This window comes from Sphaeramia orbicularis, chromosome 10, assembly GCF_902148855.1.
Source record: "Sphaeramia orbicularis chromosome 10, fSphaOr1.1, whole genome shotgun sequence".
Lineage (NCBI taxonomy): Eukaryota > Metazoa > Chordata > Actinopteri > Kurtiformes > Apogonidae > Sphaeramia > Sphaeramia orbicularis.
Window position 1 is genome coordinate 22,987,122 of NC_043966.1, and position 22,466 is coordinate 23,009,587.

Genomic DNA, 22,466 nt, shown 5'->3' on the forward strand with positions numbered 1-22,466 from the left:
ATGAAGAGTGGAGACATCAAGTACAAGCTCCAAATGGACAATGGTGAGTGATGGTCACAAATGAAATTATAGGCCGATACATCTACACATTTGTAAAGTGAAAAGAGAAGTCATTCTTTCTAGTTCCCTTCATATAAAAAATGTAAAGTCAACTAAGCCTAAAACACTTACATTACTGACAGTCCTGGAGTTTGATAAACTACTTTTATTGAAGTACTGTATTTCATTTAAAATCTGAGGCCTTTACATTTTATTTGACTCTTTTATACAACCTCCTATTCCACTGCATCTCACACTAAACAACTGACAGCTTTTAAATCCTAAAAACCTCGTCCAGCTTCAGATGTGTCGTCGATTCTGAATGTTTGTGAAATACTGAAGGATTAAGTGTTTCCTTTTTATGTTGAGTTTGAAGTTCTCCTAAATAAACTCTAAACCTCTCTTGGATTCAAAAGAAAACGCATCACCACAAATCTGAAAATAGGCCTGTTTTTCCGAGCTCATTAATGGTTGACTTTTTAGTCATACGCTCAGAAAAAAGTTTGGTTAGACCTTTAGGTTTTCACAGGACAGCAATGCTACAAACATATGATCTTTTATAGGATTTGATGCTTTACTGTAGATTAAACTACCTACAGTACAGGCAGTACAAATTTCCATGTTAACCATGTACAGCAGTAAATTAAGTAAGAAAATATCATATATAATGGAAAAGCACTGACAGGGACCGCTTTAATGTTCATTTAACACTATGACTTATGCATTTAAATATAATGAAGTATATTCAGTGTCATCTTTGTACTTGAGTAAACAATCGAAATACTTCCTCCACCAATGATGATGTATTGGTCATTCAAGTAAATTTAGTAGCAGTTACTTAATATTAATATTAGTGTTACTGATGCATTAATGTATAGAATAAAAATATCTTTCACCCCCACTCCTGTCAGACTCTAATACCTTAGTCTGATGAACGATAGACTGGTGATCGCTTGTTTAATTTTTCTTCAGTTTCGTCAGCTGATGGAAAAAATTCCCACTAGGGATCAATAAGGTATATTTGTACCTGTATCTGAATTCCCTCTTCCTTCTGTCTTACTTCAACAACTAGAGGCTGCTTTACAAAGACGGACACACTCTGCATTAGAAATCATCGGATTATGAAATGTGTCTTCTTATGTTATATAATGTTGAAGAATCTGCAACAAGCCAAAATCAAGCCCTTTCCATCAGTATTACTCAAGGAAATCTCAAGTCCTAAAAACTAGTCAGTGATCAGATGCACAAAACTGAAATGTTTTTATTTTTTGAACAAGAAATAAGGATTAAAGAACAAGGTATAGTAAATAAAGAATATAGAAAAAATATAATGTTGTGAATCTGCAGTAAAATGTGTCTAATGTACCAAAAAAGTACTATTACTTTCAGGATGTCGAGCAAAATAAGACACTGACCTTAAAGGCGGGCAAATGTTTTATTCATACAGTTACTAACAAAGTATGCCAGCAAATAAAAAACATTAATAGACAATTTGAATACACAAAATTGAATGTGGTTATTTTTTATCTACATGAAAAACTTAAAGGAATGACACAGCAAAGAAATTAATGAAGACTCCCTCCTCTGCCTCTTCACCTATGCTGTGCAGAAGATGACAGGACACTGCCCCCTGGTGGTCACTTTTCGATCAGTGAGTCCAGCTGCTCCTGCAGGGAGGCCAGCTGTTGGAGCAGAAAATAGAAGGTGTGATTGATGCCCGACAGCCCCGGGGTGTAATTGCAGGGTAAGTGGATGATGATTAACATGTCTCTTCACATTAATTTGCTGCCTTCATTTGTCAATACAAACAATGACCCCAGACAGTGGGTGGCCTCAGTGCCATAGCTGTAAAAAGGATGGCTGGTAGCTGCTGACAAATTACATTTTGCTTGATCAAATTTCAACTTTGCTATTAGGCATAAAAACTGCTGCTTTAAAAAAAGACAGCAAGCTCACTGCTGCCTGCAAACATGGCGTCTGACTCTCATACAAGATAAATGATGCGAAGAAAAATTCATGCAAAGTGCTGAAAGCTGTAAAACGCTCACTGCAAGCACTGATCCTTGGCTTTTACAAAAAGGCTCTTACCTGCTCCATCTCTCGCTCCTCCTGCTGAATAATCTCATCCAACAAGGCTTGGAAGCGGTTCTGTGTGAAGAGAGACAAACAAGATTTGTTCGAGTCGACATGCTGAGCCTCATTAAATTGTGATGGCTGTAAATGTGTGTCTGCCTGGGCTGCTCATGTCACTATCTCCTCTCTGACAGAAAGGCCACTTGGAATGCCAGCTAGAGACAGCTGACCTTTTCCCTGCGACTGTGATAATAACGACTGGAGATGGGGCTTTGACGGTCCCCAAACACCAGACAACGAGAGCTCTAAATGGCAGTGTAAAAAGGGCCATGGTTACTCATGTTTCAGTGATTGTAAAGTCTTTACTAAAGAGCAGCTAAACAGTGGATTTTTACGCCATTTTTCTGCTTGGAAGAGTCTTTACAGTAAAGGACTGATAGAAGAAATGTAATATTTAAAGCTTTACGTTCATATGAAATGGCTAGCAGTGTTATTTTTTTTTTTGCATATTTGTTTCCTGTTAAAAGCTGTGGAGGGTGACCTCCTTCTGGAAAAGCCTGGTGTGCTGTGGTTTGATCCGTAACAACACAGTTGTGACCAGTATGTTAGTCAACTTCTCGGCCCACTGCACCACTCAGTAACTCCTAGAAATTGTAGCCTGGGGTGAAAAATATCTAAGGGTTTGGTGGTTGTTTTCCAGGAAATTACAAATTAAAATACATTATCATTAAGAATATCTACAAAATGACTTTTAATCGTAGTTGGGCCAGGGAAAGTAGAAGAAGGTATGTACAGAATGATTCTGTACATGCAGACATAGATTATGAACTGTGTTGGTGAAATGTGTGTGTTCGCTGCTTACTTTGAGGGCCTGGTTTTCTACTTTCATGATGAGCTCTTCTTGCTGTTTCTTGCGGGCGCGTGTCTCTTGCAGCTTAGCCTTGACGCTGTTAATCTGCACCTGGTATTCCATGACTGCAGGGAGGAGTGGAAGAGTCACATCAGACAAAGTGCTCATTTATGCTTCTGTTTTTGTGTAAAGTGGAAAGCAATAATGAAGCTCAACACTACACCCACTAAGTCATGAGGACAAGGATTGCTCCTCAGTTTACCGATTCACAAGGATGCCTCCATTTTGGTCTGACAAATTGCAATTAATGGGAACAACAAATCCATTTGAACAGACGTGAGCCAGCATCACTAAAAGACCCAACTAAATCAGTCTTCTGTGAGCTCCGCAGAGGGTTCTTATTAAACCCAACCAAAGTGATAGCTCCCAACAACAACCTGTGGCTCCATTATAATCAACTATCCTCCAAACTAAGTGTATCCGTCCACTGCTCCCCCCTGCTGACTCTAAAATCCTCTTATATTTCCCATCTAATGTGCAAAAATCAAGCCAGGAGGAGTCCCTGCAGACACGTTTATTACAGCATTACAGTGTTGCCAAGAACATGCACAGCCAGATTCCGACACACTTTAAAAGGCTCTGCTGGGCAGCTGCACTGGAGCTGGCCAGTAGTGTTACCGACTGACAGCTCCATGTATGTAGATAAGGAGGCACTAAGCTGTCAGAGTGGACATCTGTCTGAGCTGCATGCTGAGATACAACACCTGTCAGATGGGTGAAATGAAGACTAGAGGGGAGAACTGTCAGAGTGTGCATCTCTGTGGGAGAAGGTGGGTATTTAACTTAAAGCAGGGCTACTCCTTTCAGTGAGAGACATCTGACCTGAAAAACTCAGCTCTGATTTTAGAAGCCCAGACACTGGGCTCAGGTTATTTTTGACCTCTGCTTTGACAAGAATCTGAGGGGGTTTGATTTAATTTCACGTCAGTCTCTAGTCTTGGAGTACGGTCTGACACCAGTACGCTAGTTCCACAGCTGTGACCGCTGCAAGAGACTAAAATGAAAGACTGTTGGTATGCAGAGTAAGTTGGCTGAAAGAATCAGCATTCACACTGAGGTGTATGTGCAAGCTGCAAGCACAGCAAGAAAGATTGTGTAATTCTAATGCTGCACTTAGTTCATCCACCAGTTCATCCGTCCACACACACACACACACACACACACACAGTGTGGTTTCAACATTTCCACATGCTCAGTATATAAATGATGACATATAGACACATGCATCTTGGTTTATACATGAGGGATTGCATGTGCATGTCTTGCATTTCTGTAAGTTGATAACTTTTCACATCCCTACATTTATACAGGTAACACTTGGGTAGATTTCTGCACTATACTGCATCAGTAACAATATTTCACCTGTAATACATAGATAACATTTTCATGCCTGAGTAAGATTTTGTACAAATCCCCCAAGCTTTTAAGTTAAGTTTTTCCCATTATATTTCCTATAGAGATGCTCAGATTTCTGCGTCTCACCTATTTGGTTGTTTCTGTCGGTCTCATGTTGTGCTGAGTCTGATTCATTGAGTTTGTCTTGGAGCTGTCGGACCAGATCATCCTCTGTGTCCATGATATTCAGATCCTCATCCTCGTGCCGGTCTCCTTCGTCCTCCTCATCCTCACTTGAGCTGCTTATGTCATTGAAGATCTCCCTCAGTTCATCACGCTGGGCTGGTTATTCAGAACATACAGTATATTGGTGTTAAAACATCGACACAAGCCAGAATGTTGAAGATTTTGGTTAAATCCAAGAAAGCAGCTTAGTTGTAGTTTATAATAGCAGATGCTATGGCATGGGGTCATAATGCAAGTCTGCGACAATGATGTGGACTCCAAAATGTACTAATGATGTTGAAGATATGTGAAAGGGACACTGTTTGCTCTCACACTTGGCGTAAAAGTCACAGAAGCATGACCAAACTGTATTGGTGTGTAATATATTTCCAATACAGGGAACCAATCACTAGTCTTCAAGCAGAAGTGGCTGAATACACGCATGAGATAACACTGTGCTACCCCAGCAATTTGGTGTTAAGTTTAAAGTAATATTATTCAGTGCATTCATGCACACCTCTCTGTTGAGCACCTGTAAGTGCCAGCACACTGTGCATTTAGGAGCTGGCCAGGTTCTCTGGGGAATGCAGAGGCAGGAACAAGCTCAAGGCCAAAGATTAACTAATGCTTGAGTGGGCTCCATTTCCTTTTCACACTACTGGGGCAGAGGCTATCAAGAGTGCCAAAGGTGGTGCACATGCTCAAAATGAAGAGGGTTAACCTTTGCTGCCTAGTGGAGAAGAGAACCAGACAGAGCATTGTATAACAGTCAGGTCAATGCAAGGGCTACATGTGCCAAGAAATCCCTGTATCAAATTCCTTTTGTAGATTTTTCATAAAATGGTGACCCTGTATGCTCCAGGTCATTTGTAGACGTAAAGGTACATAGCCTCCTTTTGTAGTTTTAGCCACACAGGACTCCAGCAGAAACTCTAAAATTGGTCTTTATTATTCACATAGCACTACATGCATTATAGATGTAAAGGCGCCTCCAGAATATGAGATTTTATCAATCTTATAAGTTTACTACAAGTCAAGCTTTGCAGCTCGGTCAAGAAATGACATTTGATTCATGTAGGCTGTATGAAAAAAAAAAACACCTGTGAATTGCAAACTATGAAACACGTCAATATTCAATACCAAAATGTCAATGATTGGCATTGTCCAGGGGAAAATGGACAGAGTGGATACTAACACCCTGTATTAAATGGACTCCAGACAATTAAATCATCAAGTATTGATAAACTAAGACACCTTTGGGTTCTTAGCAATATTGGAGAAATTCAATAGAGTTTTCCCCTTTTTTCTCACCAACTCAATTTCTGACAAAGACATTCATCTGTGATTCATTTTGCCATCTTGTGTTGGGAATCCATAATAATACCATTAAAGTATCCGACTGATAATTAGTATCTTTAGTATCTTTTGTGGTGCTAGAGTGATTATGGATGAAGCTAAGCTGAGAATTGTAACAATCTGAAAGGGAGGACAATGTGGACCTAGTTGTGGCACAAGAAAAGATGGTGATTAGAGATGCTAATATTACAAAGACAGCTTTAAGTATTTTTACCATAAACAATTTCCAGTGTTCTGTATATCAGTGCATCATTTCATGCACATTCCTATTAGTTGGTTAGTGGACATAGGTCACAGTAGCAGCTACATTGTGTGACAGTCATTCTAAATTGCTGACATTGTAAGCATGACTACATTGTCTGTCCAGACTCTTAATTTATATGTAGTGAAGACTAAAGAAATGCAATGCAAGCTCGTGAGGGAATTTTTTTTTTAGTATAATCCATTCCCAAACTATGGCTAAAGGTGTTATGGCAGAACCATTGTGATGCCATGGCAAAGTTCACCTTTGACTTTTAGATACAAAATGCTATCATTTCATCACTTCTCCTATGGCACATTTACATTTTGCTGCAATTATTGTACAAACACTTGGAATGGAAAAAAGGTCAGTGTGACCCTCGACCAACAACCACCAAAATATAACTGGTACATCTTTACTGAACTTGTTCAAAATTTGAGAAAAAAAAATCTCATCATATTCCTGAGATATTGCATTTACAATTGCAATTCACAACGACAACATAACACAAATATATAAAAACCTGCTTTACTTACCAGAAGGACCATGGCCCATCTTATGTCCTGAAGTGCCGGGTGAGGAGTCCAGATTGGCCAGAGAGCCGTGCTGGTCTGCTTCCTTAGACTCATCCTCTGCAATGATTTCCCATCCTATGTATGATGTGTTAAGGTCAATATCTCCTTAGGAGCTACTAAAAAACTTTGAGAGGACCATCACAGAAAGCCTTTTGGGTTTTCAAGACCCTCATTTCCTACGAACTCTTCTTTGAAGTAGACCTGAAACCAAACTCCACAGGAACTGTCTCATTTGATCATTCATTACTGTGTCATATGTATATCTGCTACCTCATGCCACGCGCAAACTATAATTAGAATCCAGCTTCACTGTGAGCAACTAAGCAATGATAATGAACAGTCCATCTCAATTAACACACAGCATGTAGTCACTCATAGAGGCCCCGCTGTGCTCTTATTCTGTCAGACAAGTTTAGAGTTTCATTAGAGCACTAATGGCCTCCTCGCAAAGTGCATCTCTCTCACAAAGACATCAGACAGAGTCAACTCAGGTGAGCCAAGAAAGACACAGGGTGTCCACTTGGGGCAAATAACAGTCTATTTTGGCCAATAAATGGCAGTTGGATGATATTTTATTTAAGAAGATGGAATGAATCTGTCCTGTTGTAAAATCTTTAGTTTTGCAATATTAAAAACATCCAGCTGATTCTACATTTCAAGATGCAATCACCCTTTTTGGAATGAACATATTTTTTCTCAAAAATGAAACAGAAAACCATTGTTGTTTTGATCCACAACAGGATATTTACATTTTAACTGCTTTTAAATCTGGTTGTACTAAATATTTGAAACTGTCTAAAAGGATACGGACACTGACAGCCTCAGCGTCTGTGCTCAGCAATCTCTTCACTTCCTTTTCCACATCAGGAGATTCAATATACTGCAACAGAGAGAAAGAGAGAGAGACCGGGTTACATGTAGCGTTAGAGGCATCCCACTCTCTTCCTTGATTTCTCTCCTGTTCTCTGTCTCACACATACACACACAAATATAAAAGCAGCAGCTGGCCGCATGCCAGGAAGCACATTAGCGATTAAAGACAGAAGGGGCCAAATCAATATGGCTCAGCTCTGCACCTTCAGGAAGATTTATTCAAAAGACAAAGTAGAAGTGTAGTGCTCAAGCACACTAGCTTTCACTTTGATCAAAGCAGAAGTGAAATAGCTTTTCCTGCGTGCCTTCAGGGCAAACTAAGATGGAAAGCTTTATTTATATGTAAATCTTGGTTTTCACTTTCACCACAGTTCCTGTTTTATGATATGTAAATGTCCTGTTGGAAGAAAGCATTGGAAAGAGATGTATCATCAGGCAAGATGCTAAAGAGATGGACGGGAAAGGGGAGGGGAGTGCTGAAGGGGAAATGAAAATGTCAAAACCTTCTTTTTCGCAGTTTTCCGAAATCTTCTCTTGCGTGTATTCTTCAGAGGGCAGGTGACTGGAGACCAGAACAGCAGGATTAGTGAAATCAAAATGACTCAATTAGGTGTGTAGGAATTACTGATGTATGAAGTTTTCCGCTTTAACAGCTGATGCCTGATGATGTACATGGTTGTCAACTTACTGCCATGGTTCCAAACGAATTTCTTGTCCTTGTCTTTGTCCTTCTTCTTACTTTTAGGATCTGTACCTGTGGGTTCCTCTAAAGGAGGGTAAAGGTCTCCATCTAGTGTACATACCAGCATCTAATCCATTGGTGAGAGAGAGAATAAACATGTATTTATTATGGTCTACGTTCTGCTGATTAATGTTGCCATTGACACATCGTGTACATGCATATGCCACAAAAACACTAGCCATGATACATTTTGAATAAGCTGCACATTTTTTGCATTAATGATAGAGGTTACAGGCTGTATGATGGCTTTATATTGAAGTTTTAATGGAGCATTTGTGAAGGTTTCAACACATTAAATTTCAGACTATTTATGAATGCAACGTAAGGTGTATTTTATGTCCCATCGTGCTGGCAATTAGGGAGGGAATGTATTTACTAATAACAAAGATCAGTCTTGTTAAGCTCTTCCATTGTCTCACAGGCTGCAGACACTCAGTCACTGTCACAGTTTCAGCATGCTCAGCTGCTCTTCAGTCTACTCCAGCTGTATGCACTATACAGTACACACTTCAATCCACTTATAACTGACTTATTTTCTATGTTCCAAGGCAGCTGAACAATGATCACTTATTTGCGGCATACTTGTGATCACAACATCTCAATATAAAGCAATAATGCCAACTGATAAAAAAAAGGATGGAAATAACTACAGTCCGACTGATGTGGGATTTTTGGGGCCGATGTGATACCAATACTGGGGCTGAAAAAAACCGATAACCGATATATATCGACCGATGTATGAAATAAGAACATTGATATACACAGGATATAATAGTCCTATATTAGATAATGGGTGGACATGTGAATTAACAGCTGCATCTTTATCTCACAAAGGTAATTTCCACAACTTTAAAAAGCTGTATAATAGTCTTATATTAGACTAGTATCTCACCTGTGGGGAACCACAGGTTGTAGATGTGGTAGTTTTTATGTTGGGGAGAGCAGACTTTTGGGAAAAGATGTGAGTCTATATTTTATAACTAATGACATAAAAATTGTTTGGTAAATCATTCTTTAAAATGTAAGCGACAATTAATATACAGTATTAATACCCAGGCACGCCTGCAGAATGAAACTGTGAGGTACCCAGAAAGCTCAGAGACGGGAGTGGGGGGTGAATAGTTTGTAAGATGGGGGGTAGATAGTGGTCTGTAATTTTTAGAGCTGGGGGTGGGGGGATAGCGGTCCGTGAGTGTGTGGTGTGTGTGTGTGTGCGTGTGTGTGTGTGGGGGGGGTGTCCGTGAAAGTGAAACTGAACACGCTTTACTATTTTTCTAACTCTCAGGGCAGCACAGACACATAGGAGCAGAGTGACAGAATCTCCGCGCTGCATAAAAGTTAATACATCAGTTACAAATTGACCGATGTTGATTAATTGATGATACGTTATAACTGGGCCGATTAATCGGTCAGGCTCTAGTAATAACCACCCATACTGCATCCAGCAACTATAAAAGAACTGTCAAAAATAATTACCAGCAATTATCAATTCATTTTTTATCTTGAAATGCCCATCCCTACTCCTGATGTGAATGTAGAGCAAAACTGGATGATGGTGCATATTTGCAGATGGGTATGTATGGAAGCTTTATATTTTTCTGGTATACCATATAACTTGAATGCCTTTACACCCAAAGTTCCAAATCTGTGTGTTTTCTAGTACAGGGTGCCACAGATTTCAGCGTAACACTAAGAGGGCCCATCTTGCACATCACAACACACCATCTGATAAATTTTGAAGAAGCCGCACAGTTTGCATTAAGGATAGTGGTTATTGGTTCAATGTTGGCTTTGCTCTGAAGTTTTAAAACGGCTCAACTGATACAAATTTCAAAGCCAAATTGTGATGAATGTAACTTTCTAAAATCCATCCAACTTAATCTGATCAATTTTAGAGCCTGACAAAACTGAAAGTAACACACTGTATTTTGAGGAGCCATAGAAACACTGTTTTAATGCAAGAAATGTAATTATACTAAGGTTTACACTCAAAATAATAATAGCCATAGTGGTGTTCTACCTGGCAGACATCAGCTGTTTTGTAAAAGGTCTTTTTGTCTACTGTTTTCAGAGATTCAATCATGCAGGGAAGATCCACCAATTTGCAGGCCAAAGGGACACGGTCCACTCTTACAATACCATGACGACCATCCGCTACAAACAGAAAGGACAATGTGATTGATTAAAATGACAGGGTGTGTATAGAGTTGTAATGAGCATTGCTTAATAACACTGGGTTAGATATGTGTAATTAAAAAAACAGTATGTATGTATGAACAAAATTTAAGTAACTGTGGGCAATTTTCAGCTTTGTAAGTAGATGGTTCCACAACTGCATTATGAGTAAAGATGAAACGGCTTACGATGCAATTCGATCGTGAGTCTGTCTTTCATGTTCATACTGCCAGACTGGGCAATCCTCCTTACTGTAGAGGCATACTCCTATAGAAAAAGACAACCAACATTAAATTTTACTTCTCCATAAATTTTATATTAAATTTCAAGGGTGTTCAACTCTCTCACCGTAGGCAACCTCAAAATGAACTGGCTCTCCAACTCATAGGGTGCATCCTCCTTATTCTTGGAGCCAGCTTTACCAACTACGATAAAGAAACAGGTACAGTCAATAAATTCGTAATAGCTTTTTTTTCATTACATGTATTTGTGCAACTATTGTGTGTACACTGTGGTCGTCACAGAATGATACAAAGGTTTGGAAAGAAGTCTGAGAGTCTGTCATTTGTGCTTTAATGGTTGTGTGGGAGACAAATTCCATGTTTTCTCTGAATGCACTAATGTAGAGGTTGTTGAATTTAGGCAAAAGTACTTGCCAAAATACTACTCACAACATCCATTTATTTATAAACTTGTAATGCTTCTTCAGTCCAAACAAGCAAAAACAATCCATAAATTAGATGCCCTTTTGAAAAGGGTTTTACCTCTTTATCAATGATTTTTTTGTTATTATTGGGCGTATAGTATTTTTTCTGTAATAACATAATGTTTGTACTCCATACCATGTATTTGGTGATGAACAAAATAAAATATATAAAATAAGAAGCAAACTAAGTCTTAGATGTATGCAGCTATCTGTTTCATTACTACTGGTACCTGTGTCACTGCTTAACTCTATTGTACTCATGATGTTTCAGAGTTTCTACATCCCTGCAAGCAGACCTGCAGCCTTGAAGATCCTCCTCCAGCAAACTCCTATTTTGACCACAGAATGCACTCTGCTCATAATTATTTAAAATGAATGCTGATTTTATTTTTTTTTTCTTTGTACCTTGTCTGCTGACTGTGAAACTTAGTAAAAGTAGAAGATTAAAGGATGTAATCTATGGGTAATTATAATGCATTAAACTTTGAGCGTAGAATTAAAATTATGTTGGACTAATTTCCCCATTACAATCAACACATACATATTACACCGTAGGAAATGTCAAATAAATAAAACCTATGACTTAGCATTTGTTAAAGTAGATCCTGTAGCTAGCTACAGCTAATGGCAATCAGCTAATTTATTCGACACCGGTGCTATCATTAAACACTATTCTCGTTAAGTTTGATGAAATGACCACTTATCGTGACTTGTGAACTCCTCGTAAGGTCCAAATAGCAAACACTGTATTTATATATCACCATCACTGTGTTTGTTTTGTACCAATCGTAATGAAATTTGCTCGTGTAGCGTGTTTATACAACAGTAACAAACAGACCGCTAGCTAACGTTAGCCTAATAAGCTAAAATAACAGCACATTCAGCTAACGTACCTTTCAGTTTAGATGTCATCTTTGCGTCAGTATTACAGACGGTGCTGCTACAGAAAAGAATTTAAACGCTAAAGCAAAACAAAAGGGTGAACCATTACATGTCGTTTCAGCTAAAGGACGAACTAGCTGTAGAAAGATTCGGAGCCACCGAAAACACCGCGGTGACACTGTGCGTGTGCACGTCAGGTCTGTGAATGCGCATCTCTGTCTGATGTTGCATTCACGATTCCTCGGATATTTATGTGCAATCCTTTTTGGTATTATACTTTTTAATTATCGCGCACTGAGTGCTAAATTATTAAACGACAGAAAGTACATTATCCTATAGCATGTACCAATTTGCGTGATTAGACCCAAACGTAACTATTTTTTCATTGGCTTTACATAAACGACAGATTAATTTGTGAAGTAGGTCACAAAATTCTCGAATATTAAATGTCACTTAAAGGGGAACTACAGTACTGGTATTTCCCGTTTTTGTGACTCCATTGTACGATACGTATTTGTTGAGATATGAAAAAATAAACTGCAAACAGTACTTCCTTTAGTAGGCCTTAAACACCGAACATACAGTTGTTTTATAAACCTGACTGTCGTAGTGAAATCGTGTCAATACCAAGTAACGCTTGTAAAGCAATATTTTTTTTCTGTTTTTATTTATTATTAAACTAAATGTTCCGGACTAATAGTTGTACAAATTGGTGAAAAAATAAATAAATAAATAAATAAATAAATAAATGAAATGAGTATTTATCAAGTTTTTAGATCGTGTAACGTCACTTCCTGTTAAAACACTACATTTCAAGATAAGAGTCCTTGTTTTGAAGTAGTGTGATTATACTTAAAGAAACTCCGTAGAATTTATATTTTTAGCAATTAATTGTTTATTTTAGTAATTAATAATAACTTGAACAGATATTTATGTCTTTTTATTGTTTAAAACTGACAATATTTAATATTAAAGCTTTTACTTTGAAGTAAACATTGGGCCCTTTTTAGGAAATCAATTTGTACTTCCGGGCCGGAATCGATCGCTCTGTTGCTGTCGTCTTTCTATCGCCTGGCCCCCCGGTTCGTGTGTTATATTCGCACAAAGTTTGGTTTTCATCTACGACGACATTGCACCAGCTGAGCGCCGAACAACCGAAATGGGGTTTAATGTGACTGTCAACAGTGCTTGGAGGGCGACCAGGACGCTGTGGCTGCTAATGCTAGTGAGCCTGTCTGTGTGCATCTGTGTGTGCCGAGCATCATCACCTCAGGAGGAGGACAGTGCCATGGAGAACATCGTTACAGAGAAAAAAGCTGAGGAGAGCCACAGGCAGGACAGCGCGGACCTCCTCATCTTCATTCTGCTCCTCACCCTCACTATCCTCACCATCTGGTTGTTCAAACACCGGCGTTTCAGGTTTCTGCACGAAACTGGACTGGCGATGATTTATGGTGAGAAGCTCCAGCGTGACTGAGAGACGTCATCAGTGCCATTTCTGTGATCTCATACTCATCATTAGATTTTACATTGTTGTTTCTTATCAGCCACCTTTCAATCCCACAGCAGTGAGATACAGCATCATTTTAGCATATTAAGGTTTCTCTGGGTTGACACATCCTCTTTTAGTCATTCAATCCTTCACATAATCAGGTAGTTCATTGAATTGTAGATCAATTAACCATTACAGTCCTTTTTACAGCCAGACATTAAACCAGAGAGTGCACACAGACCCAGGACCAATAATACACCCTTCCTGTTTTGTCACAATAGTCAGTAACCACAAACAAACCACTTTATGTCAGTTGTTATTATGTTATCCCTCTAAGTTTGTCAGATTTCTTCACTGTTAAAGAATTTGAAGAAACAATTCTAGTTTGGACTCATTTCAATGGATTTGCTCCAACATGTAAGGTATTCTCAACTACCCTTTCTGCCCTGTCTGTTCAAATAAACTAGCGCAATAGTTGTTGTGTAATCCTGACTGATATAAATGAGATCCCATAACTGTCTTTTGTGGAGATAAAACTGAATATGGCACTGTTTCCCAGGTATGGATTAATTCCTGTTCCAAACTAAAAAGTTTGTTCTATGGAAACATCCACTGAAATTTTCTTAATAGGCTTAGTCTTTGCCTTAAACTGTTAACATGTGGATAGAAGTACATATAATTCACAGACATTTAGTACGCTGTCAGTGTTCACAGTTGAAAAACGTGTGAATGCAAATACAAAAGTCAGATGAAAGAATATAACTTTGAATTTTCTGGAGCTCATTCCATTTCTATGCAGTGTAGTGTGTCAACCCACTTTCTCCAATTGCAGGGAGAATAAAAGGGATGGCTAATGTTAAAATTTCTTGCTACCTGAACATGTATTTGCTGTCTTAGGTAACTAAAAAGCATAACATACAATGCTTCTCCAATCCATTTGTTAAAGAGGCCCATCTCACATTTTTGTGCAGATGCAATGTTGAGTAAGAGAACCATCATCTGTGAGGGATCTGTGGGCTATAAGATGAAGGCAAAAGTAATTGCATGATAATAATGTATTGATATTTTATATTATCTACAGCCTGTCAGTCCTGGAAGTGGCATTTTAAAGGACAAAGTACCCTAAGATACACACCTGATCAAAATTTTAAGAGCAGTTGAAAAATGGCAAGAATTTACATTTTGAACCATCTTTTGGACCATCCTGCATGTTCCCCTGATCTAAATCCAGTGGAGAATATTTGGGGATGGATGGCAAGGGAAGTTTACAAAAATGGACATCAGTTCCAGACAGTGGATTCAAAATGACTGTCTTACTGCATCCAATCTCAGCAGTGATGGCACCATACGACAGTTCTTGTTTATGCAGCTCAACAATTCGACCACGTTTAAAGAGAGAATGGTTTTTTGCCTTCAGGAGGTCATGACACTGTGAATACCTGACGGAAAATGACATTGAATACACATTTTTGCGCAGATTTTGGCTTTTAAAGGCTGTGGTCTTAAACTTTTGATCGGCTGATGAACAGCCTATTTCGGTTTCAATGCTGTTACCCAAATTTTTTTTGTGTGTCAGTCCCATTTCTTCTTTTTACATTTTGAATCTCTTCTTAGAACCTTCTTAAGGTCCTACAGTGCAAAATGTAAATTCATGCCATTTTTTCAACTGGTCTTAAAATTTTGAGTAGGAGTATATAATTCTTTCAGTTTGCCAACACAACCGAAAATTTCACCTTTCTATACTATGATCAGGTTAAGCCATGTATGAAGTAATATGTCATTTTGTGTGGGAAGTGCATCATGTGATTAAGTGTCTCTTCGTGCCGTTTCACAGTTTTTTAAGGGAAATGTAGGATATCTCAGTGACTCACCTGGTAGAGTGCAAGCCACATAAGCTGAGTCAACAGGAAGAGTCATTTTTTGCATGTTGTTCCCTCCCAAGAATTTGAGCTAATATAATATATTTGGTGTTTTAATAGTCATTAAATAAGTACTCTATTAATTTAGATGTGTGCTTCCTTAAAAAAATTAGCTATTCATAGTTGTTGTGAAGGTAGAGTATCCCTCTCCTTTTCACTCTGCCTCAAGACATGCATCACGAGACCAAGGCTGGCTGACCAATATACTATATATCACTCAAGCTGTCTCCATCTGTCATCTGTAGGAATGTGTGTCTTCCACTATGCGTTCCTTAGGCCTGCCACTTTTTAGACTATATATATGGTTACAGTATTCCACTGATAGGGTGAAAAAGGCACACTTACCATCAATTAATTTGGACCAATGACCCATTTATAATGTTAGTAGTATTTAACCTTTGTACGTCAGAGAGTGCATTCAGAGCTGGAGTCATTAATCTCCTCTGTTCAGCATGCTCTGTTGAGAGAGTTTTCCTCAGTTTTCATTGTCTCTACACTTGCTCAAAACACATATCTATAACTGACTTGTAGTCCGGTCATTGTTCAAGATGCTTATATACATCGTAGCATCACAGTACATCAAACACCTTTCATACTTCAGACTAAGTTTTTGGACTTGTTTACCACTAAAAATATGTCTCCAACTCAGATGCATGTGACTCGGCTATTTTTGCTCTTCAGAAAGGTCCTCTAGAGTCACAGCAGATACAGAATTTTTCACAGGCTAACCAGAAATCTCTTCAGAATTGATCTTAAGAAAGTTTTGTGACAGAGCACAGTTTCTTTTCCAGACTAAGATTTAACAGCAAAAATGAAAAAAATATTGATCTGTCTTCCATCTAAAATGAAGGTATTAGCACTTAACGCACTTACTTTTTCTCAAAATTTGTACCACCATTCTCTCCACTTTTTCTTCAGGCTTACTGGTCGGTGTGGTCTTGCGTTACGGCATCCACGTCCCTCGTGATGTGAGTAATGTCAATCTGAACTGCCACGTAAATGCCAGTCCTGCCACTCTGCTGGTCGACGTCAGGGGCAAGTTCTATGAGTACACTCTGAAACGGGTGATCAGTGCTAACGAGGTGGATGACCTGCAGGATAATGAGATGCTGCGCAAGGTATGATCCATCAAAACATTAGTGTATTGAAATACTTGTGTGAAGATGTAATCCTGAATGTGCAGGCTCAGTTTGGTACTCTCACAGACTATTTCAATGCCATTTACAATTTATTAATTCATTGAGTTAGTGCAGTTGTAGGCCTTATATGCCTGCCGTGTTATTAAATAAGCAATTTTCATGAAATATTTCTATATTATTATTACTAAGGGCCTGAGCATTTGTTCTGATTTTGAGCAATTGTTTCCTATAGAAATGCATTGGATTCTCCTATGTAAATCTTTAAATGCCGTTCTCTCAAAATGAGTTTTTTGCCATGCTCCATTAAAAATATCTCAGCCTACGTATCACCTATGGACACTAAACTTTCCAGTTATACACGTAGCAGTATTCTGAAGCTATTTACAGAGGGATTTGTTAATAAATCATTCCTGACCTGATTTATGTGACATTTTAATTTTAAAAAAATATGGCGAAAATGTATTTTTTAAGGCTATGGGCAGTATATTTTTGATTTCCTAGGTAATGAAAGCAGATGTCCTGAAATCCCTCAGTGATTATTTTTTCATCTTGCATTTGAACAAAATGAAAAAAAAAAAAAATTTGCTCCTGACTGTATCTACGGAAAATGTATGCAAAATTGCGCATATTTATTGACATGATGAATAATTTGCATAATTAAACATACAAATTTCAAAAATTTGTACATTTTTTTCATACTTGTGTAAGTAATCAATTGAGGAAGTTTCATGGTGATATCTATTCATTTCAAATTTTACCCTATTCACCTGTAGTGTCTCGCCTTAAAGAAGAATAAGATCTCCAGTTGTTTTTCTTTTATAGGAAGGCAAGGAACAAAGCATTTTCTGCAAAATATATCTAGATGTTCATGTTAATTGAACCCGCACTTGTAGGATTTTTTTCGCAGCAAATGTTTTCATCTATGACATTTTTGACAGAACAAAATCAAACACAGATTTCTAACACTTTATAAATTACATTTTAACAAAGCAGTAGTAGTGACAGTTTCTCTGTGTCTGTCTTGTTTTTGTCTGTAGAAGCTGTCCTCTTTTCCCCTCCTATATTTTATTGCTATTAATCCTTCCCGGTGATAGAAATTACTTCATGTTGTCCCAGATGTGTCATTAATGATTAATAAATTAACTGAAGTTGCTCAGTAATGTAGCACCCTACAAATCTCCATAAAAAATGTTGTTCTGAAAGCATCTTTGTTTTCTTATTCTGGTGACTCAGAGCTGTCATTTAATACTGTGTTTTGTGTCTGATGCAGGTGACCTTTGACCCTGAAGTGTTCTTCAATATCCTTCTGCCACCAATCATATTCCATGCAGGCTACAGCTTGAAAAGGGTACACTGAGTTTTTTTTAAGCACTTTCTCTGGAGCTAAAAACTGAATGCACATTAATCACACTTACACATGTGTGACTGTAATGATAATATAATTATGTTTTCATTATGAAATGGTTATATATAGAGTCACAGAAAAAAATATTAGACCATCAAAAGTCATCAAAAACAGTGCAAGCAAGCAATCAAGTACTAACTCCTGTGTGTATCATGTGACTAAAACAGACAGAAAAGGAAACATAGAATGCCTAAAAGCACTGTTTTTGGCAGTACAATGCCATAGCTATTGATGTAAGAACTGAAGTGATTTTGGTTATTATCAAGAAAACATGGAAAAAGGCTAGATATCTGCTCTGAAATTAAACTGTTATGAGCTTTTTTTGTTATTATCATTATGTTTGTCCAAACAAATGTACCTTTAGTTGTACCAGGCATTAAAATGAACAAGAAATTGAAGAAAACAACAGTGGTCTAATAATTTTTTCTGCGACTGTGCTCTATTTTTGTCATCTATATAGAAATGAGTAATAAGCATATTTAGACCAGATTAATGGTTTGATTAAATGTCAACAGTTATATTTTGGTTGTTTCAGAGACACTTTTTCCGTAACATGGGTTCCATCCTGGCTTATGCCTTTCTGGGAACAGTCATTTCCTGTTTTATCATTGGGTAAGTGCTGTCACTATAAATAGCAACCACGGGAAAAGCATCGACTGATTCTTCAATAATGTATTCACATGTGTCAATTACTGCAGTGTTAAGTGTCCGTAATGTGATTAATGTCACTATTGTTTATGACGATATGCAAAATCACCTGCTGTGTCTCTGTCAGGTTGCTGATGTACGGTTGTGTGATGCTAATGAAGCAGGTGGGACAGCTGGGTGGAGACTTTTTCTTCACCGACTGTCTCTTCTTCGGAGCCATCGTCTCTGCCACGGACCCCGGTATGCACACTATGTGGCTTCTCAGTGTTGACTTGATTTAAAATTGGTAAAATTAAACCTTCATCTTCTTAAAGCTGTGGCTGTTCTTACTAATATGACGCAGATACAGGCAAGCTTTGTTTGCTGCAGCTGAATAAAGAATTTTGCCTGTTTGTTGAGTGTATTTCAGATTCACACTATCTAAATATTGATAAGAAGCATGTAGAAATAACACCAGCTCACATTTATTGGACTTGTTCTTTTTTAAGGTTGGTATGGGCCATATAATACACTGTTGCCATAAAATTGCAATTATTTTTTTTCAGACACATTTCTCTTTTCATTCCTATTTATACACATGAGTAATCACCTTTGACCTGGTACAATGATTACATACTGAGTCCCAGTTACACTTTATCTGTTAAGAATAAATCACATTGTCACAATCATTTCATTAGAAGAGGTAAAATTATTTTATTCCAACTGTATGGACAGCAGTGTGGTATTGTGCCAAGATACACAATCAGCTGTATTTCATAATCATTCATGGAAATGAGGTCATAATATTGGTTCTTCCTGTGTTTTATATATTGCTAGTGTCACAGTCTTAATAGAAATGTCAGTTTCTCTTTTGTGTTTATTTTGTTGAGGATTGCAGGCCTCGTTTGACAGGAGAATCATCTGTAGTCATCTCCTGGTGGTGGTTTTCTTGCCTTCAGTCAGGAGCAGTTTGTAAAGATATTTGTCCTGAATCATGAGTGTATCTGGGACTTTTCCCAGGAATAGCATGAAAGAAGCGATCAATATCTGTTCTAAAAATGTTCCTTATATTCTTTGCAATGTCTAGACGAAATCATTCAACTAAAGGCCCAGAATATTAGAAAATGGTTCAACATAGATTTTTTACCAGTGGTTGTGATTATAAGAGGCAGAATATTTTTTTTTTCCTGGAATATCAAATCTAGTTTACAAAGAGATGTGTTCTGCAAAATCGTGATACATTTCTAATAATGGTAACTGTAGACACTAGTATTCATTGTTGTTTGTGCATTTGTTTTGTTCAGTTCTAACTTGTTTCTCTTTACCTCACAGTGACAGTGTTGGCTATCTTCAATGAGCTGCAGGTAGATGCAGATCTTTACGCTTTGCTTTTTGGAGAGAGCGTCCTCAACGATGCTGTGGCTGTGGTTCTGTCTTCGTAAGTTGTGTGTTTTGTGAAACTACATCACTTATACCTGTAATATCTTGTTATATCTTCATTTATGCTAAAGTCTGTTGTGCCAGTCTGCAGAGTAACTGTAACAGAAATGCTAGAAGTCCATAACTTGCATTTCGTATTAATCAACCAGGGCCCTTTATCAAAACTATTCAGTTTCTTATTAACAATGCACTCAACATGTGGCCCCCTTAAGCTCACACGTCTCTGTTTTTCTCCCCCTCTGCATGTTATTACTCGCACAGAATTATAAATTGTAATAGGCAGCACAGTGGAGCGGCTCATCCCTGCAGCGGCACTCTGACCGACTCATTGAACGGGTGCACTAAGTAGTGCATGGCATTGTGTGCCTTTGCATTGCCTTGGGACAAACATGACAAATCACCGGCCATTTGTTTTTAGACTTGCTCAACCAGAAATGCAGAACATTTCATTATTTATTCATTTATTTTAGCTTTTTCCCTTTAACTATATTTGAAATAGTGAGTCAGCTGCACACACTCTTTGGAGATACTGTATATACAGACACCAAAGAGAGGGCAAGATGCCAGAAATGGTCAGAGACCAAACGCCGAGTGATTTGTCCTGTGAATGTGGGGGCTGTAAATGGGTGAAGTGAATTAATCATACTTGGTTTGAGTGGTATTTGAAACTGTTATTTAGAAATTCAGTTTGCCAGTTTCATTACATTTTATCTCAGAAATGCTCCTGCAAACCATTTGAAAAATTAATTCTTATAATAGCATTCCCTCACTGACAGTGGGACTGCTGAATTTTCAGTTGTTCTTGTGCAGTTCAGGAACTAAGAATTATTTTCTAATACTATTTCACCCAATTTTCATTGGATTTTATGACCCTGTTCTATTTTGAAAACATTATAGGATTTATCTCAACTACCAGGTGACACATTTACTTCTTTAATAATGTCGTGGTTTCATTTCTTTTGGAACAAGTGTTTTTTTCTTTACTTTCTTTCTTTATTTGAGACTATACATTAGTTCAGTATTCAGCCTTTTTATTTTTCATGTTTGATGTGATTTACATTGTCACTACACTTTCTTTACATGGCTGCCATTAAATTGGTGTATTCTGTGTTACATCATCAGGTCTATAGTAGCGTACCAGCCAGAAGGCGACAACAGCCACACGTTTGAGGTCATGGCGATGTTGAAGTCATTTGGGATTTTCCTCGGAGTCTTCAGCGGATCGTTTGCTCTCGGAGTGGCCACAGGAATCGTTACAGCTCTCATATCTTTTCTATAGTTTTTTAAAATAATTTATTAATGTTAGAACATGTCTCTGTGGGATTTATTAGAATTATATAAAATGTAATATCAACCCATTATAGGTCACAGTTGAATTTTAACTTAAAGCATTATAAACCAAAGCCCTATTTCCCTGGGGACTAGAACTACCAGTGAAACTCAGGTCGTTTGTGATAATTGCGGAAGTTCTGTTCCGATCTTAATCAGCCTGGTCTGTAATTTGTAAAGTAAAACTTCTCACCACAAATTATCTACACTATTTTAACAAACACAGAAGTCCTGTGATGATAGTCCCCTAATTTGGTGGGATTTTCAACAATATTAGTTTTCTCCCTGCATTTATTCATCTTAATTCCTGGTCGTGAACTAGAGAGTGATGTTAAATAAAAGTTTTGAAAGTGCGTTGGATGGAAATTCAGGAGGCTCATGTTGCAATATAGCATTGATGTTCATCTTAAATCTGTTATCTGTAAGTCATGAGCCTGTCCTTTGTATCAGAACTGGAGAATAATGTCAGTAAATTTGGGTAAAAAGCAGACTTTAGATTTTCCCATATGAAAGTGATGCATTAAACACAGACTCAGCAGGTTAGTTACCAAATCATCGGAGGCTCAGAGGTGATACTACTTCCATGTGAATAGGACTTAAGATAAACTTTAGAAAATAATGGAAGATGTCACTTGAAAATAACACTTTTGAGAAACTGTCATTTAATGGTTAGTTTTTAGAACCATAGTATTTAGATTTGTCTTTTTCTCGTATGTTAAGACTGAATAACACATGAATTATTTTGTTTTTTAATTGTGTTGTTATCCTCCTTGACTGTTGTTTGTACGTGACTAAGTTCACTAAGCTGAGAGATTTCCAGCTCTTAGAGACGGCTCTGTTTTTCCTCATGTCATGGAGCACATTCCTGTTGGCTGAGGCCTGCGGTTTCACAGGTATCACTTTTGCATAACATACATAACACTGCTCTGTATAAACTACATGACTAAAGATAACACAGTGTACTTCCTTTATTGCCATCATAT

The 22,466-nt window shown here is 37.8% G+C and overlaps 2 protein-coding genes across 2 annotated transcripts in view; one reads left to right on the forward strand and one right to left on the reverse strand.

The window, feature by feature from the left end:
• Positions 1-1,455: 1,455 nt before the first annotated feature.
• taf7 (TAF7 RNA polymerase II, TATA box binding protein (TBP)-associated factor) lies at positions 1,456-12,338 on the reverse strand. The gene is made up of 12 exons (XM_030144773.1): positions 12,144-12,338; positions 10,893-10,969; positions 10,733-10,811; positions 10,390-10,523; positions 8,316-8,436; positions 8,131-8,189; positions 7,562-7,634; positions 6,716-6,829; positions 4,505-4,699; positions 2,975-3,087; positions 2,128-2,187; positions 1,456-1,721 (listed from the first exon to the last, which is right to left on the reverse strand). Exons 1-12 carry the CDS (start codon positions 12,160-12,162, stop codon positions 1,677-1,679), a joined length of 1,089 nt encoding a protein of 362 aa, XP_030000633.1. The 5' UTR covers positions 12,163-12,338; the 3' UTR covers positions 1,456-1,676.
• An 818-nt stretch (positions 12,339-13,156) lies between these two features.
• Positions 13,157-22,466, forward strand: part of slc9a6a (solute carrier family 9 member A6a) — a 15,901-nt gene continuing 6,591 nt past the window's right edge. Inside the window, 8 exon segments of the mRNA XM_030145685.1 lie at positions 13,157-13,586; positions 16,462-16,661; positions 17,953-18,030; positions 18,623-18,699; positions 18,863-18,975; positions 20,047-20,152; positions 21,277-21,418; positions 22,271-22,376. Coding sequence (XP_030001545.1) covers positions 13,292-13,586; positions 16,462-16,661; positions 17,953-18,030; positions 18,623-18,699; positions 18,863-18,975; positions 20,047-20,152; positions 21,277-21,418; positions 22,271-22,376 — 1,117 coding nt within the window. The 5' untranslated portion in view covers positions 13,157-13,291.